Below are 17,343 nucleotides of genomic sequence, written 5' to 3'. Positions count from 1 at the left end.
AAGGGAAAACCTTCCCAATGACTAGACAACTTACAAAGAAAATATTTCACTACACCATAATGTTTGGACTTTTCAATCATGTGAACCTCCTCCATTATGGATGACACATCCATGATCAACAATCAGAACTTTCAACTAACTTTTTTTTTTTTGATGGGTGAACTTTCAACTAACTTCAAGAATCTATTGAAGGTATTATTTGATGTAGCAACTCTTAACATGGTGTCGAGGCTACTATATCAAGGTAGCTCTTTATTGATTGAGGTTGAGTTGAGGAAACATAAACTTCACTTTTGAGGCTTGACTGATCGAGTGGTGTCGAAACTAGAGTCAAGATTGCTATAATATAATGTGATCGGTGTTATTAGCCGTAGTGTCATCGATTAATCACTATGAAATTAATATTATTTTCAATTATTATTAATAAATATTTCAACCATTGTAAATATATATATATATATGTGAAATTTTTTGTGTATATTAATAATAGCATATTGACATTCCTCTTATTAAAATATGTAGCGAAATAGTAATAACACGTTCGTTTTTATTTTCTCTTCCTTATCCAGTTATCCTCTCCTCTCTCTCTCTTTTTCAAACTTCCATATCTAGAGTCTACACATAGTGTCGGCGGAACGTAAAAGAACTTAAATTTTAGTTAGTATTGAATGTTACATTTATATAGGGCCGGTCATCCTTCACTTACAATTTTTGCGGCGCTTTGATCGGACGGATAGGTGCTGTCAGATGATTAGTCACTATTAATGTATCTACCTCTGCGGCAACTGGTAAATGATACTCATATGCATGTCTGAAGTACGACACACAGACTTTCTCTCATGAGTGTCCTGAGACATCCGTTAACCATTTATTTTAGAAAAGTTTTGACACTATTTTTATGAAAAATGAAAAAAATTGTCAAAACATTAATTATTTTTTAAAGTGTTTCAAATTAATTTTAGGTAAATATTTTTTCATTGTTCATGCTAAAGGGTGCTTCTAAAGTAATTGTTAACAATCTATTATAGGAAAATTTTGACACTACTTTTATGGGAAATTAAAAAAACTGTCAAAATATTAATTGATTTTCTTTCTTTTCCCATAAAAACTTTCTTTAAATACATGGATTATTAATCATTATTCTAAGAGTATCGGTTAGCATTTCCCTTTTTTCATTATAGAAAGTTGGGATAAGTTAATGAATGTTATAAGTGCATTAGTTTAAGAAATATTTTTAGAAATATTTTATGAGAAAAAACTAATTTTTTAAAATACTAATTTTTTACATTTTCTATAAAAGTAATATTGAAACTTTCCTAAAATGATTTATTAATAAATTTCCTAATGACATTTATTAATAAGAATCTTATGAATTTTACATCGAATTTATTGTAAAATAAATGCCTAAGATCATGATGATGATGTAGTAATTTAAACTTTGGTATGCTTTCGCTTTCATGCATGTTCTGCTCATCATTTAAGCTTTTTTTAAAGGCTTGTTCAAAGGTAGAAAATTGACGTATAATTTGGAAACGGAAAGACGTGGAAGTTTGCCTAACTGTGCTGTCCAACTTGGAGGCCAGTCGGCAGGACTAAATGTAATTAATAAATATGTATGGGTCAGTACACATAAGTCACTAAAAACTTGTTGCTTTTCAGTTTATCAACAAAGAAAAAAAAACTTGTTGCTTTGCAAACTTTGCGTCTGCCTGCAAAGCCCTGTCAGAGTCATACGCAAAAATCTCCAGCTGCTACAGAATTCTACTATATCCTATCATGGAATGGAAGCCGAAAAGGAAGTCATAATTTGACTCTATCTAAAAAGACAAAATTTATATAAGCACACATGCTCGTGTGTGTCTATAAATATATATATATATATATATATTTTTTTTTTTTGAGTAATATTAAAAAAAATTCATTAGAAGGTACGGTAAATATTATTCTAATAGAAGACAATTTATAAAACGATAGTATATTAATTATATTTTGTTTTTATCTATTACGGAGTTTTTGTATTGATTAGTTACTTTTCGTTTTTCCTTTAATTCAAAATTTCACTTATGAATGAAAAGATTTTTAGTAGTTAGATGAAATCTAAGTACGATTTATGTAATTTTATATTATTATATAATTATCTCAAGATTTTGTTTCCCATTACACAAATTTGTATGAAATAGAATAAATCATCAATTAAAGAAATTAGAGGTTGTATTAATTCTTTTAATTAATTATAATAATTATCTCATGCAATCAATTTGTTAAACAACCTCTAATAATTATCTCATGCAATCAATTAGAGGTTGTTTTAATCAATTTGTCAATTTGGTAGGAATGGGAGGAACGAGAGATGATGAGGGCTAGACCAAACAATTTGTTAATTTCCTTTCTCTTTCCTCCTTACGAACCAAACAAAAGGAAATAGTTTTTCTTTCTCTTCTTTACCCTTCTCCACCCTCTTTCCTTTCCTTTCCTTTCTCTTCCTTTGTTTTTTTCCAAACATAGTATTAGTGACATGTTCGGAGTCCTTTTGTATTGGTCCAACGATTTTAGTTATTCGATTATAATTTGAATTATTGAACTGCCTAGAAAGCATTTGAGATACTCAGTTCCTAAGATAGACTTATTAGACTCCTCCACAACTTTCTTTATGTCATTTTGTACTAAAGATAATTAGTGAAGGAGAGGAGAAGAGAACTTTCTTAAATTATTCATTACAAGTGGATGTCTTGTCTAATCTTTACCCTTTTCTTTTTGTTCTTTGAGTGTAGTATCATTTCCAGGCACAAACCGAGAGAGAAACACACACAGGAATAGGAACTTCAAAAAATGAAGAAGGAAAATTCAATCTCAATGACACTTATTCAACAACTAACAAGTAAGCACTGTTACTAGTCGGAAATTAGGTATTTCAATAACTAAATCCTTGTGATACATCACCCTTTTAATCCATAATAAATGAAACCAAGAATTACCACCGACCTTCTCATATGAGGCTGCCACTAATACATGCATTATAGACTTATATCCACATTCAAGACACCTCCGGTGGCTTCCTATATCATGGAATTGGACCCAAGTTAATAACATTTCAAGACACCAAAAGTGATTTCCGACGTCATTCAATGAACATAGTCTTCAGCTCCTAATCTTTTAATGAATCCCAAAATATTTGGTCAACAAACTATAGTGCAAAATGAACAATACAATTTACATCCACAATTAAGACAAATACATGATCTGATGAGAAATGCTAAATGCATATTTGGGGATTATGGGTTTGTAAATCCCACTATTTTCAATAATTTAATCATTGGGCCATTTCTAAAATATCGTAATAGACAGTGCCCCCACTACAATTTGACGTGATGCACGCCATGATTGGTCTCAGGACCAAGTATAGAAGCAACCCATCTTTTCAGACTGGAACTAGTCTGGAACGGAGTAACTTGTGTGCTTGGAGTTTTGGCTGAATCATAGACCCCAGGGAGCACAAGGTCGGAATTTCCCACTCGTGAAAAGGACTTTTGCAGGTCTGGGTCGCATTCGCCTCTCCAGTGATCAAATCCTTCACCATAGAACTCCATGAAATAGTTCAGCACAATCCAAGTTGGATACTATAAATAGAATCCAATTTTTAGCTACAAATCAAGATTATAAACTTGCAAGTGGAGATTTATAACATTATATATCAGAGATCCTACGGGAGTACATCCTGTTTGTTTACAGCCTGTTGTTATAAAGCTACAAAACAGGTCATTTCATTTCAAAAAAAGCTACAATACAGGCAAAATCCAACTAGTAATTTGTGCTGCCTAGTGTGATGATAAATTAAACCAATAGTTATAGTATGCTTATATGACAATAGAGTGTCGAGTTCCGCTAATTTTATATTAGAAAATGAGATTACAGACCGATAAACTTTCATAAGAAAGTGAGAGATTGAGTTGAAAATTATACAAACATATCAATCTGGTAGTATTTGCATAAGTCTAAATGATATCTGAAAGCTGAAGCATTTCGGTCCAGTTCGGTCTATTTTTGTCAACTTCAGTCCAATTCGGTCTACTTCAGTCCCCTCAAGTCCATTTCATTCCCCTTGGGTCCAATTCGGTGCCTTCAGTCCAGTTTGGTCTAATTAGGCCTTAAATTTTTATTTTTGAGAAGAATTTGGGCCTTAAATTGAATCTTTTGTAGGTTTCTTTACATTTTTTTTTTCTTAATTTTTTGTTGAAAAATATGAAATGGACCACAGTGGACCGAAGGGACTTGCACAAATAAGACCAGTAATAGCAGTAGCAAGAGGAAAATGTAAAAGTGATGAAGTAGAAGATTGTAATGGAGGAAGGGAAAAGAGTTCAAGACTCGAGCTGGTACTTAAAAGTTTCATACTACAAATGAACACAAGATATTTGTTGACATGTTTCAAACTTGCTTTCTTTGCACCTAACGCTAAGCCTGGGACCAATTATGATCTTCAGCACTATCTTACTAAGATTGTGGGTTCAAAATTCTGAACCAATAAGCTTGATCGAAATTACAAAATAAATAATCATGTATATAACAATTTGGGAGGGTCAGAAAGTCCGAAGGTCTGCATCACATAATGAAGTTTCATCAAAGAACTACATGAAAAGTACCATCATGACAAAGTAATCTGTTTTATGCAAGTCATTTAAGATTATTGATGAAAAAATTAATCTGAAGAAGAATTAAGCTTTACTGCCTCCATACATGACATGTACTTTAGAGGGAACAATGACAATGGCTAATGTTTTCTCTAAGGCTTGTTTGGATTGAGGGGGAGTGAAGGAGAGTAGAGTAGAGTTGGCTGAAAATATACTAATTTTGGGCCAACTCTACTCTACTCCCCTCAATCCAAACGGACTATTCAATTCCATGATAGAGTTCAGATTGCCTAAAGACCAGAATCAGTCCACAAAAATGAAACTATAATATGTTCCAGGAAAAGTCAAGTAAAATACTAATCATGCCCTCAGAACTCCAATAAAGTATTCAAAACATTATAAATGTTCACCAGATAAAGCATTGAATTTGCCTCGCCTTCCCACACACCCCCACCCCTGCATTTGGCTGGGGCCGGGGGCAGTACATAACTTTGTGTGTGTATCAGTGTACCTTAAGCAGACCCAACCAGGTTTTGGTCAATTTCAGAGGCTTGAACATCTGTTACTAAAGACAAAACAGTATTCTAGTTTCATCTAAACCGTTTCCACTACTATTTTTTAACATATAAATCTACAAATAATATTTGAACCTCACTATTAGTAATAGAAATGTAATAGTTTAAAGGTTTCAATTCCTTATATCTTGGTCTAAAACTCAACAAAGCCTTTATTCCATATCTAGTTAAAGTTTTCTAGGCAAAGAAGATTATTTTACTCCTATCAAAAATATTGTACTCCTATCAAAAAGGAGATTATTTTGATGAATAAAGTTTCAATTGAAATTGTATCCATGGTCTGGTGCCAACCCTAGGTGCTGACTCATTTGTTTTTCTTAGCTCGGTGCTGATGCAAAGCAAACTTGGATACTAACTCCTAGGTTTTATCTTTATTTTTCTATTCTTAATTTATATTGCTGCATCATTCTAGCTTGTCCTGCGTCACAATCAGAGAACAGTGTTTAAAGAAGTGAAGCAACAAACATCTTCTAATCAGCCTATATAAGCCTCTTTTTTATTTTTGCCTGAATAGACATGCCTAATAGTATGCTTTACTCCCTATGGAAAATACAAATGCTAAGGTTGTTAATGTCAATTCTTGTGTAGACACATCTTAAACAAATGAGTTAACTTTCTGATACTGATTCAAATTTCAGGAAGTTGTAAACATGCATCATGAGATTTGTGTTAACAACATACAAAAGATGTACCAAGTCTCATTATTAATTATTTGCATAATTAATTAACACCAGCTCCAGAGAAGCATCTTTGCATAAATCAATACTAACTCCTCAGTCAGCAGATCTTCAGGCTTTAACTAATTAAATCTACACAAACAAAATAAACATACTTAAATGATTTGAAGCAGACAAATTCCATATTTGCAGACCTGAAGTCCATGAGCATTAACCTTCCAGAGTTCTATGGTGAATAAATATAGTTTGTGATGGGAAGAACAAATCTGGACCTTCAATGCAAACAGCCAAACAAATACACCCAGAACTAGACATGCTTCATGCTACAAATGAATACATATGATGTTAGACATGTGTCAAACATGCTTGACTTGTGGACCTGAGGTACATCCTGATCATCTGATAGGAATTGCAAATAAATGGTTTATTATTTTTTAAAACTTCAAGAAAGATCAACTGAACACCAATAAAAGTAGCAAACATTGTTGTTAGTATTTGTTTCTTTAACTGGTGTGTTTATGATGAAAACTATGGAAAATACAGGGAAAAGATTCCAATTAACTATATAATCATAATCCTGGCTTCAGGATAACTGGCACCAAGAGCAAAATATTTTTTGATTGATAAGTCATACATGAACTCAATGGATATTAAACTTGCAACCATTGTATTCAAACACAGGATCAGACCAATCAGTCCTGAGGTACAACTGTGACTGGGGTCTATACTGGTCTGGTCCACATTCAAAAACTGGAATACTTAAAACCAGTCAAAACTGGCATTTCAACCTCCAAAACTGGGAACCGGAACTGGTTTTTACCCTTATTTTAAAGTGTTTGACATCCGAAGACATCCCCCCAAAAGAGTAAACTAACATGTATTACTTCTTTTATTAAGGGAGTAACGGGCAAAGTAACAAACCCAACATTGAATGAAAGAGTGTTATGCCCAAATAGAAGTTAGCTCATACATTCAATATTTGAAATTCTTAATGGAATGTGATATTTATAGAGTAAGAAGTATAACAATTTTTTTTATTTTTTCAATGCTACTAATTTAGCATTAAAATCTTTAGTTTTATTTTGTAACCTCTTTATAGTAGTAGAAATATAATAGTTTAGGGTTTCAATTCCTCACTTTAGTGTAGAACTCAACAATACCTTCAATTCTACCAAGTTAAGGTCATCAAGACCACTTTCTACAAATGCAACCTCATATGGGGCTGCATCTTATAAAAATCACTGGCTTGGTCTTCCCTCAAAACCTTTCTGCTACATGCACTTTCCATTCAATCTGTAGCATAGCCACCTAAGCACTAATTTCTTTTTCCTATTTACATCTCCATTTTTTATCTTAATATGACTACAGTCACCTTTAAGTAATCAAGAAAAAACAATAGCAACAACATTCAAAACCAGCACTTAATATTAGGACATCAAGACAGAACCGATCAAACTACAGTTTAAAAAAGTGAAGCAACAAATAATTCCTTATATCAGTAATCAACCTAGATATGCATAATTGTATGAAAACTTTACTTCCTATGGCAAAACAAGGCTAGTTAACATCACTTCTTCTACAGAAAAATAGGAAACAAATAACGTGACAATAAACTAGATCGGAATAGAGTGTAGTATTGTACCAATTCTCATTATCAAATATCTATGAAAGTTCTAGCTTTTACTAAAACTGCATAAACAAAAGCAACATACGTAGATTATGCGGGACAGAAAAATACCATTTCTCTAATCCTAATAACTTCAATCAGTGATGGGAATAACAGCTTTGCTCCTTCAAGTGCAAACAGCCAAACAAACATTCCAGTAGCACACATTGTGGTAATTTCTACAAAAATCCAATATACTAACAGGAATCGCATCAGGGAGAACATGGAATCAGCAAGTATGCTTGAAAATTAAAAAGGAAAAAGAAAAAAAAAAAAAGCTCAGGGAGAACAAGAAATCAGCAAGTATATGCTATACCAGGGGGGAAAATCCTGAATTGAAAACATGCTTACTAAAAACTAGCATAATTGAAGGAGATGGCAAATAAAAATCAAATCTTCAAGCATTTTGCATTGTACCCTAGGAATAAACTCCGACACAGCAAAGGCAGCAAATGAATTACACAAAGATATTAAAGCAAAGCAGGTGACATGCAATATCCAAGAGGAACGAGCCACATCATGTGAAACGTCCTTCTTCAAATGCAATTTTACAATTTTGAGAGCTCCTTTGAAACTTCCCCAATTTCTCGCGAATAAGAAGCTTCGACTTTAAGCCTAGACAACTGGTAACAGAGATTTTCATTGACTTTAATACTTTTGCTGCCTCCAGGATTTGTCTAACAAGTTCCATCTCTTCCTCTTTCCCTTCAAATCCTTTATAATGACAGGTAGTAAGGTGTGATGACAGACATTCAGGAACATCCAGTGGCTCCTCCAAGCAAGGGTTAGGTTTATAAATACTTAAGCCAAACAAGTGTTTCCATTCAAATGTAAGTATTTGTAGCTTTGGAGCCCGAAAAAGCAAGAGACGTACTTCACGCCACGCATACCACTCAGACGAAATGCCACCAAATAATTTCAAGGAGGACAAATTATAAAATGTGGGACTATCTTCACGATTGAAATCATGGCAGAGGATCTGCACGACCACATAACAATCACAAATTTCACAAAGTCACAACTCACAACAATGTTATTTAGCATTTAGCAAATTAATTATAGTGTGATCTTACCTGTGCGGTAATTGTGCTAAATTCCATGGAAATAACATTACAGAGTGGTCCCATGAAGTCCCGTACTCTCTTTGCATAAACTTCAACATCCATCAAAACACATTGCTCAAATTGAAGGACACATTCAACCACACTGGGGAGGTTTTCCACCACATTATTCCCATTCAAAAAACCTTCAAAATTAAAGTACTCGAGAGCTGGGGTGTTTATCTGGAATTTGTATGATGAAGACTGAACATGCCAATGTAAACGTAATGTTTTAAGCGTAGGTACGAGTACAACGACATTGAACTCGTCCCAGTGTTCAAAATTTGAACCACACAATGTGAGGGACAAACTGAGGAGGGCCGGGCAGGCAGTGAGGAAGGTAGAGAGAGAGTCGCGGTTTGCGAATTTAACACGCGTAAGTTCTAGAATCCTGAGACATGGTAACACACAAGCAGGCGGAGGATTGAGAAGAATTGAAGCCATCAATATCAGAACCACTAATGTTGTAGAAAAATAGATACTACGGGGCAACTCCAAAGGTTGGTGAACATTATTAAATATGTGGAGATCGAGCTCTTGCAAATCACGCAGATTGGTGGCGCGAAGCCATGTGTTAACATTGGAGGGAAGACAATTTTGATACCAATAAATGATCAATTTGTGTAGGGGCATGGGATCGGAAATGGAGTCTCGAACAGTCAAGATTCCAGAAACTATATCTGCAAAACTGTAATTTGGATTGTGTGTAAGTTTTCTCTGGACCAAGTGAAGAGCAGGGACGAGAGTCCAGAGAGGCCTCCACCTGCTCGACAAAATGCTTGTGGCGACAGAGTTTCGGGTTGGGAGAAAGGAGAGGATATGGGAGAGGAGAGAGTCTGGCAGGTCGCTAATAATGTCAGTGTTAGTAGTGAAGGCATTTCGTCGAGCAGTTGAGAGGCGTTTTCTCTGTTTCTGATCTCTCCTTTTTGCTCTCTCAGGTCTCTCAATTCTCTGCCTCTGCTCCATTTTTGTTCAATATGTGTGTGGGGTTCGCTTTATGGGAATCTTGAGTGACTGAAAAGGAGTCTCTGACTCTCTCTAATGCGATGCGGCGCCGACAGAGCGATTGAAAATTCAAATTTAAAGGAGTCAGGTTTTTATGGGTGTTAAATTTGGATTCACAACTGCGCTCATAAAAATCTGCCCATAAGATTTGTCATGAAACAGTGAGTATTGTGAAGATGTATGCGTAGTATTTCTCAAATTAAGTGGCCTTTGGTTTTAATTGGCAATCCCAAATTAAGCGATTAGGCCATTAGCGCTTTATTTATTAATATATATATATATATATATATATAATGGTTATTTATTTATTATTATTATTATTTTGAATTCATTTGATAAAATATTCTTTATTAATTATTATTATTATTATTATTTTTTAGAGAGTTTCAACCTTTGGGTCTATTTATCATCAAATCAAAACACTAATCAATTTTTGGTGTAAGCGGAGATTGAATTTCAGATTTTTTATTCAACCATAAAAATTTTTACTAATTAAGCTAACTGGAACTCACTTATCTCCAATCCATTTGCTATTGCAATTTGCCATTGATATTTGATTTTGTAGGATAATTCTTAAAGAGGGTTCACTGCCCTGGTCTTCCCTCAAAACCTTTCTACTCCATGCTATTTACTTCAGTTTATATTGGTCCAGTTCGGTCTATTTAAATTCATTCGGTCTAATTTGGTCTATTTTTGATTAATTGAGCTATAAATTGATTCTTTTTATAAATTGTCTTTTTTAGTTTCGGACAAAAAAAATTCTTTTGTTTTATATTAAATTTTGGGTTGAAAAATATGAAATGAACCAAAGTAGACCGGAGGGACAAGCACAAATAAGACCATAATAACAGTTGTAAGAGACAAATGTATAAGTGATGAATCAAGTAGAGGATTGTAACAGAGGAAGGGAAAAGAAAGAGTTCAAGACCCAAGCTGGTACTTAAAGTTTTCATACTACAAATAAATACATAAAATATTTGTTGACATGTTTCAAACTTGCTTTCTTTGCTCCTGACCCTAAGCGTTGGACCAAAGATGACCTTCAGCATCATCTTACTATGATTGTGGGTTCAAAATTCTGAACTAATAAGCTTGATTGAAATTACATATAAATAATCATGTATTTAACAATTTGGGAGTGCAAGAAAGTCCAAAGGTAGGGTTTCTTAGATTAGTTAGAATTATGGTTTATTACACAAATTTAAGCAAAATATTGTACTCCTACCAAAAGGAGATTATTTTGATTAATAAAGTTTCAATTGAAATCATCGTCACTCATCACGGTTTGGTGCCAACCCTAGTTGCTAACTCCTAATGGTTTTTCTTTGCTTGGTGCTAATACCAAGTGTAGGGACACGATTTTTAACGACCCAAGGATGACGTTGGACTCGTGTGTAAAGGGCCTGAACAATATGATTTGTAGAGAGTGGGTTTGGAAAGGCCTGCCTTTGGGCGCTGGGTTTCGGTCTGGTCCTGGTTTCGTGAGCGATCATACAAAAATGAGTTTGGACTGCATAGCTGAGTCTTGCATCAATGTAGTTTGAAAGGTTTGACTCCTCGGAATTAGTTCGAGGAGCATTACATTATCACCATTCATCCTTTTTCTTCCTTCTTTTTTCGGGGCCTCTCCCTTTGTCCCCCCCCCCCTCCCTTTTTCTCCTTTTATACTAGTATTTGATTTCCCTTCTTCATCTACGTGTCAGTTTCTCCTTGTTTGGGGCAGTTATTCGTCCTATCAGTCTTCACGTCAGAGTGGTTGGGAAAAGCTGGATAGCATGGTATGGGGTATGGGTTTGTCAGGTGCTGGGCTCCACGTTATGGTGTTGGCAGCTTTCTAGCTTGTACTGCTCTTGTACTGAGTTTGTCATTTTCTGCAGGCGTTTTGTGAGGCGTTGATCGTGAGGTTGTCCTCGGCTGTATTATTGGGCCATCAAGGGGTTCTCCTCATACCTCCTCGGTAGTAGAGCTCCTCGGCTTGGACTTTGGGCCATTAATATGAAGTGGGCCGAGATTCCAAATTTCAGGCCCCACAATAGCCCCTCGAAATCCTGCTTCCCGACTTTTTAGTTGGGAAGGAGGGTTTTGGTGATGCTGAGCCCACCTCGTGACTTGTTCAAGTTTCGTGCCTTATTGCTGCTGGTGTCCTTCCATTTGCGTAGGAGATGTGCCGAATTAAGAGGCATTACTTTATTCTTCCTCCGCGCAGTGCCCTTTGTCATTTCAGTCTTCGAGGCGCGCCTTCACGAGGACCTTTAAATCTTGTGGTGGTGGATAGCGTTGGAAATTGTGCCAGAGCTGCCTTGTCTGCAGTGTGTCTCGGGAATCTGCTCAAATTAAATTAAATGACACTTCCTTATCCTTTATATAAGTAGGACAAGTGGTTGTTCTCCTGGCATATAAATCCTTCTACTCTCTTCAGAATCATAACCCTTTCTCCATAACTAGTTCCCACCTCCAGTGTCGTCTTCCCTTAGTGCCATATGTTTGAGGCTTGGGCGGAGGGGGAGGAACTTCACCCGTCACAGAGGCACTGGACCCTTCCAAGACTTAAAGTGATGTGGTCTAGGCAGGGGAGGCACAAATTTAAGGTGTCCTCCCGCTTGGATATGGTGGGAACGGTACCCTCCCCTCTTTTAGTCAAAATCCGAAGCAGGTTCTGGTCACACAAGATTTTTGGTGTGTCAGAAGAAAGATTTTCCGCCATCAGCGCCGTTTGCCTTGTCGCAGGCAAATTTTTGTGTAGGCTCCTCAACTTCCGGTTCCCGGCACCTTTTCTTCAACGGTGTGGGCTTCAAGTTGGGTTCCCTGCACCTTTTCTTTAGCTGCGCTAGCCTGAAGCTGGGCTCTCTACACCTTTTCTTCAATGGTGCAGGCCCCATGTTGGGTTCTTTGGCTGCCTGAGTTATGGGCATGTAAAAGTGTTGAGGAATGGTTTTCCTTGAACAAAGTCTTGAAGCAGCAGCCAACCTCTCCTCTGTACTACTTCCTCGGCTTTATCTTTATTCTCTTGTATCTTTCTTTTCGCTTATGTAGTTAGCTTTAATATAAGCTTATTCCAGCTTTTCATTGTACGCTGTACTATTTCTTTGTCTTAATAAAAGAGGAATTTATTTACTTGTTTTGAATATTTTTCTTTTTTGCAACAACTACTTTATGAATGTGTGTGCTCCATGTGTGTTTTTCTTCAATGATACTTAGAGCAGGAAACCTTAAAACATAATCCGACTAACTCTAATTTACCGACATTACCAGGCATAATAACGATAATTCACAGTAAATTAAACTTAGGAAACTAACTGAGATAACAGCTGAATATTCCGTAATACGTGCAAGGAGACTGTCGGAGAACAATAAACTCTGAATAATTCATCCGAGGGGGTAACCGAACAGTAAGGGACTCCGATTGTGTTTTTGGTAACATATTGCTCTATATTGCATCAATCCCTTTGGTACCGAGGATCCGAGAGCAGACTTGGGAATCCTTCCAGTTTAGGGATTAACCCAATTGTTAATGGAGAGTTCTCTTCGGATAGATTCTAAGGTCCATGTATCGTAGTTTTTCTTTTAAGTACTTGGTTTTCCCATAGGCTTGAGTCCGAGGACCATGCAAGGCCTTGGTTCTGTCCAAAACTTATGATTTTTCTTTTGAGTACTTGGTTTCCCCATAGGCTTGAGTCCGAGGACCGTGCAAGGCCTTGGTTCTGTCCAAAACTTACGATTTTTCTTTTGAGTACTTGGTTTCCCCATAGGCTTGAGTCCGAGGACCGTGCAAGGCCTTGGTTCTGTCCATAACTTACGATTTTTCTTTTGAGTACTTGGTTTCCCCATAGGCTTGAGTCCGAGGACCGTGCAAGGCCTTGGTTCTGTCCAAAACTTACGATTTTTCTTTTGAGTACTTAGTTTCCCCATAGGCTTGAGTCCGAGGACCGTGCAAGGCCTTGGTTCTGCCCAAAACTTATGATTTTTCTTTGTATTTATTTGTTTTTCGAAGGTTAGCCCCTAGACCATGGCGGGGAGAGTTGGCTTGAGGCCGGAAGCCCCTAGAGCTGCCCGCGCCGTTGGCACTGCAGGGCGTAGCCCCTAGCAGAAGTTTATGTCGGAGCAACAACTGCATGTCGCCGGAGATGGAGGAAACCCCGCGAACCTCTGCTTGCTAAAGAGTTGACTCAACCGCCACTTGCGCAAATGCGCAAGCCTTCCCACAGACGGCGCCAATTGTTGGGACATGATTTTTAATGACCCAAGGATGACGTTGGACTCGTGTGTAAAGGGCCCGAATAATATGATTTGTAGAGAGTGGGTTTGGAAAGGCCTGCCTTTGGGCGCTGGGTTTCGGTCTGATCCCGGTTTCGTGAGCGATCATACAAAGATGAGTTTGGACTGCATAGCTGAGCCTTGCATCAATGTAGTTTGAAAGGTTTGACTCCTCGGAATTAGTCCGAGGAGCATTACATTATCACCATTCATCCTTTTTCTTCCTTCTTTTTCTGGGGCCTCTCCCTTTGTCCCCCCCCCCCCCCCCCTTTTTCTCCTTTTATACTAGTATTTGATTTCCCTTCTTCATCTACGTGTTAGTTTCTCCTTGTTTGGGGCAGTTACTCGTCCTATTAGTCTTCACGTTAGAGTGATTGGGAAAAGCTAGATAACATGGTATGGGGTATGGGTTTGTCAGGTGCTGGGCTCCACGTTATGGTGTTGGCAGCTTTTTAGCTTGTACTGAGTTTGTTCTTTTCTTCAGGCGTTTTGTGAGACGTTGAGCGTGAGGTTGTCCTCGGCTGTATTATTGGGCCATTAAGGGGTTCTCCTCATACCTCCTCGGGAGTAGGGCTCCTCGGCTTGGGCTTTGGACCATTAATGTGAAGTGAGCCGGGATTCCAAATTTCAGGCCCCACACCAAGCAAGCCTTGGTGCTAACTCCTAAGTTTTATCTTTATTTTCCTATTCTTATTTTCCTATATGACCTTTTTTTTTATTACTTCCTTTTCTTTTTCCCATTTTTTCTGAATAGATATGCTTAATAGTACGCTTTACTCCCAATGGAAAATATAGGGATGGCAATTTTTCCCTGCCCCGCTTGACCCGCCCCTCCCCGCTTCGCCCCGTGCGGGTTTCCCCGCCCCGCAAAGGTGGTGGGGCGGGGATGGGGCGAGATTTTAGACCCACACCACGGGGCGGGGATGGGTTTACACTTTTTAGACCCACCCCGCCCCGCCCCGCCCCGCATTAATAAGGGTTAAATTGTAATTTTATTGTATCCTAAAACCCTACTATTTAAACAAAAATATCATCAACTTATTTTATTCTACCTAACGTGGCTCTACCTCTTTTTTCTCTCTAGCAAAGTTGGAAATAAGGTACCAATTTTAACTTCTTCTTTTTTTTTTTTGTCTTTATTGGAAACAAATTTATATACTATTGAATTGATGATTTCATTCATAATTCATACGGTCTTTCTCAACTTACTTTTCATCATGTACATAATATAATTTTTTTTTAATGAGTTACGGGTCTGTGGCTCTAAATATGTGTCTGTGTAATTGTTTTTGTAATTTTGTGTGGGCATTTGGCTGCTTAACAACATTGTTTCTTTAAGCTTGTTAAAATTTTATTTTATCATGTTATGAGATTTTTGTTGTGATATTGTCTTGTTAAACATTGAGATAATATTATTTAGTTTTTGCTAAAAATTAGTTTAATTTGATAGGATAAATTTATTTATAATTTTAAGTATATTTTTATTATTGAAACATGTCATTTTATTTGAAAAAATGGTAATAGTTGTAGGGAAAATTAACAAGAAATAAAGTTTTACGGTGTAGGGTGGGGCTTCGCGGGTCTTCGTGGGGCCTTAAGGGGCGGGGATGGGGCAAGAAATTTTCCCCATCATGCGGGGCGGGGCGGGGATGGGGCAAGAAAAATCCATGCGGGGCGGGGGCGAAGATCTCATCCTTCGGCCCCGCCCCGCACCATTGCCATCCCTAGGAAAATACAAATGCTAAGGCTAGTTAATGTCAATTCTTGGGCATACACATCTTAAACAAATGAGTTCACTAAGCACCTTTCTGATACCGATTCAAATTTTAGGAAGTTGTAAACATGCATCATAGTTTTTGTGTTAACAACATACAAAAAGTGTACCGAGTCTCATTATTAATGATTTGTGTAATTAATTCACTCCAGCTTCAGAGGAGCATCTTTGTTTAAATCAAGACTAACTCCTCAATCAGCTGATCTTCAGACTTTTTTACTAATTAAATCTACAAAAACAAAATAAACATACTTAAATAATTTGAAGCAGATAAATACCATATTTGCAAACCTGAAGTCTATGAGCATTAACCTTGCTGAGTTTTATGGTGAAAAGAAATACTGTAGTTTGTGATGGGAAGAACAGATTTGGACCTTCAATGCAAACAGCCAAACAAATACATCCAGAACTAGAAATGCCTCATACTACAAATGAATACATATGATGTTAGACATGTGTCAAACATGCTTGATTTGTGGACCTGTGGTTCATCTTGATCATCTGGTTGGAATTGCAAATATATGGTCTTTTATTTTTTTTTAAAGCTTCAAGAACGTTCAAAGGTATGCATGGCATGATAAAACATCATCAACAGAAAAACTTCTATCACACATTTTCAACTGAACACCAATTAAAATACCCAACATTGTTGTTAGTATTTGTTTCAGTAATTGGTGTGTTTATGATGAAGACTACGGAAAAAACAAGGAAAAGATTCGAATTAACTATATGATCATAATCCTGGCTACGGATAATTGGGACCATAAGCAAAGTATTTTTTTGATTGGTAAGTTATACACGAACTCAATGGATTTTAAACTCGCAATCAATCTTTTCAAAAACTGGATCAGACCGATCAGTCCTGAGGTACAACTGGGATCTATACTGGTCTGATCCACATTCAAAAACTTGAAATACTTAAAACCAGTCAAAACTGGCAATTCAACCTCAAAAAAACCTCCAAAACTGGGAACCAGAACAGGTTTTTACCCTTATTTTTTACTTGTTAAAAAAATTTTGACATCCAAAGACATCACCCAAAAAGAGTAATCTTACATGTGTTACTTCTTTTATTAAGGGAGTAATGGGCCAAGTAACAAACCCAACATTGAACGAAAGAATGTTATGCCCAAATAGAAGTCAGCTCATACATTCAATATTTTAAATCTTCATGGAATGTGATATTTAAAGAGTAAGAAGTATAATAATTTCTTTTATTTTTCCAATGTTACTGATATAGCATTAACATCTTTAGTTTAATTTTCAAACCTCTTTATAGTAGTACAAATATAAAAGTTTAGGTTTCAATTCCTTACTGTAAAACTCAACAATACCTCTAATTCCACCTAGTTAAGGTCATCAAGACCACTTTCTAAAAAATGCAAACTCATATAGGGCTGCATCTTATAGAAATCACTGGCCTGGTCTTCCTTCAAAACCTTTCTGCTACATACACTTGCCGCTCAATCTGTAACATAGTTAACTAAGCACTAATTTCTTTTTTCCCATTTATTTCTCCATTAATTATCTTAATATGACTGCAATCACCTTAGGAGCTAGATAAATGGTTTTACATGAACTTTTAAGAAATCAAGAAAAAAAAAATAGCAACAACATTCAAAACCAGCACATAATATCAGGACATCAAGACAGAACCATTCAAA

General features: G+C 36.5%; 1 protein-coding gene across 1 annotated transcript; it reads right to left on the bottom strand.

Moving 5' to 3' along the window:
- Positions 1-7,929: 7,929 nt before the first annotated feature.
- LOC126710295 (putative FBD-associated F-box protein At5g56700) lies at positions 7,930-9,841 on the bottom strand. The gene is made up of 2 exons (XM_050410708.1): positions 8,620-9,841; positions 7,930-8,525 (listed from the first exon to the last, which is right to left on the bottom strand). The coding sequence occupies exons 1-2, from the start codon at positions 9,610-9,612 to the stop codon at positions 8,064-8,066; spliced, it is 1,455 nt and encodes a 484-aa protein (XP_050266665.1). The 5' UTR covers positions 9,613-9,841; the 3' UTR covers positions 7,930-8,063.
- Between the last annotated feature and the right edge of the window lie 7,502 nt (positions 9,842-17,343).

The sequence above is a fragment of the Quercus robur genome, chromosome 2, assembly GCF_932294415.1.
Source record: "Quercus robur chromosome 2, dhQueRobu3.1, whole genome shotgun sequence".
NCBI classification, from domain to species: Eukaryota; Viridiplantae; Streptophyta; class Magnoliopsida; order Fagales; family Fagaceae; genus Quercus; species Quercus robur.
Note: the sequence above shows the minus strand (reverse complement) of the source record. Positions and strands in the feature narration are given on the sequence as shown.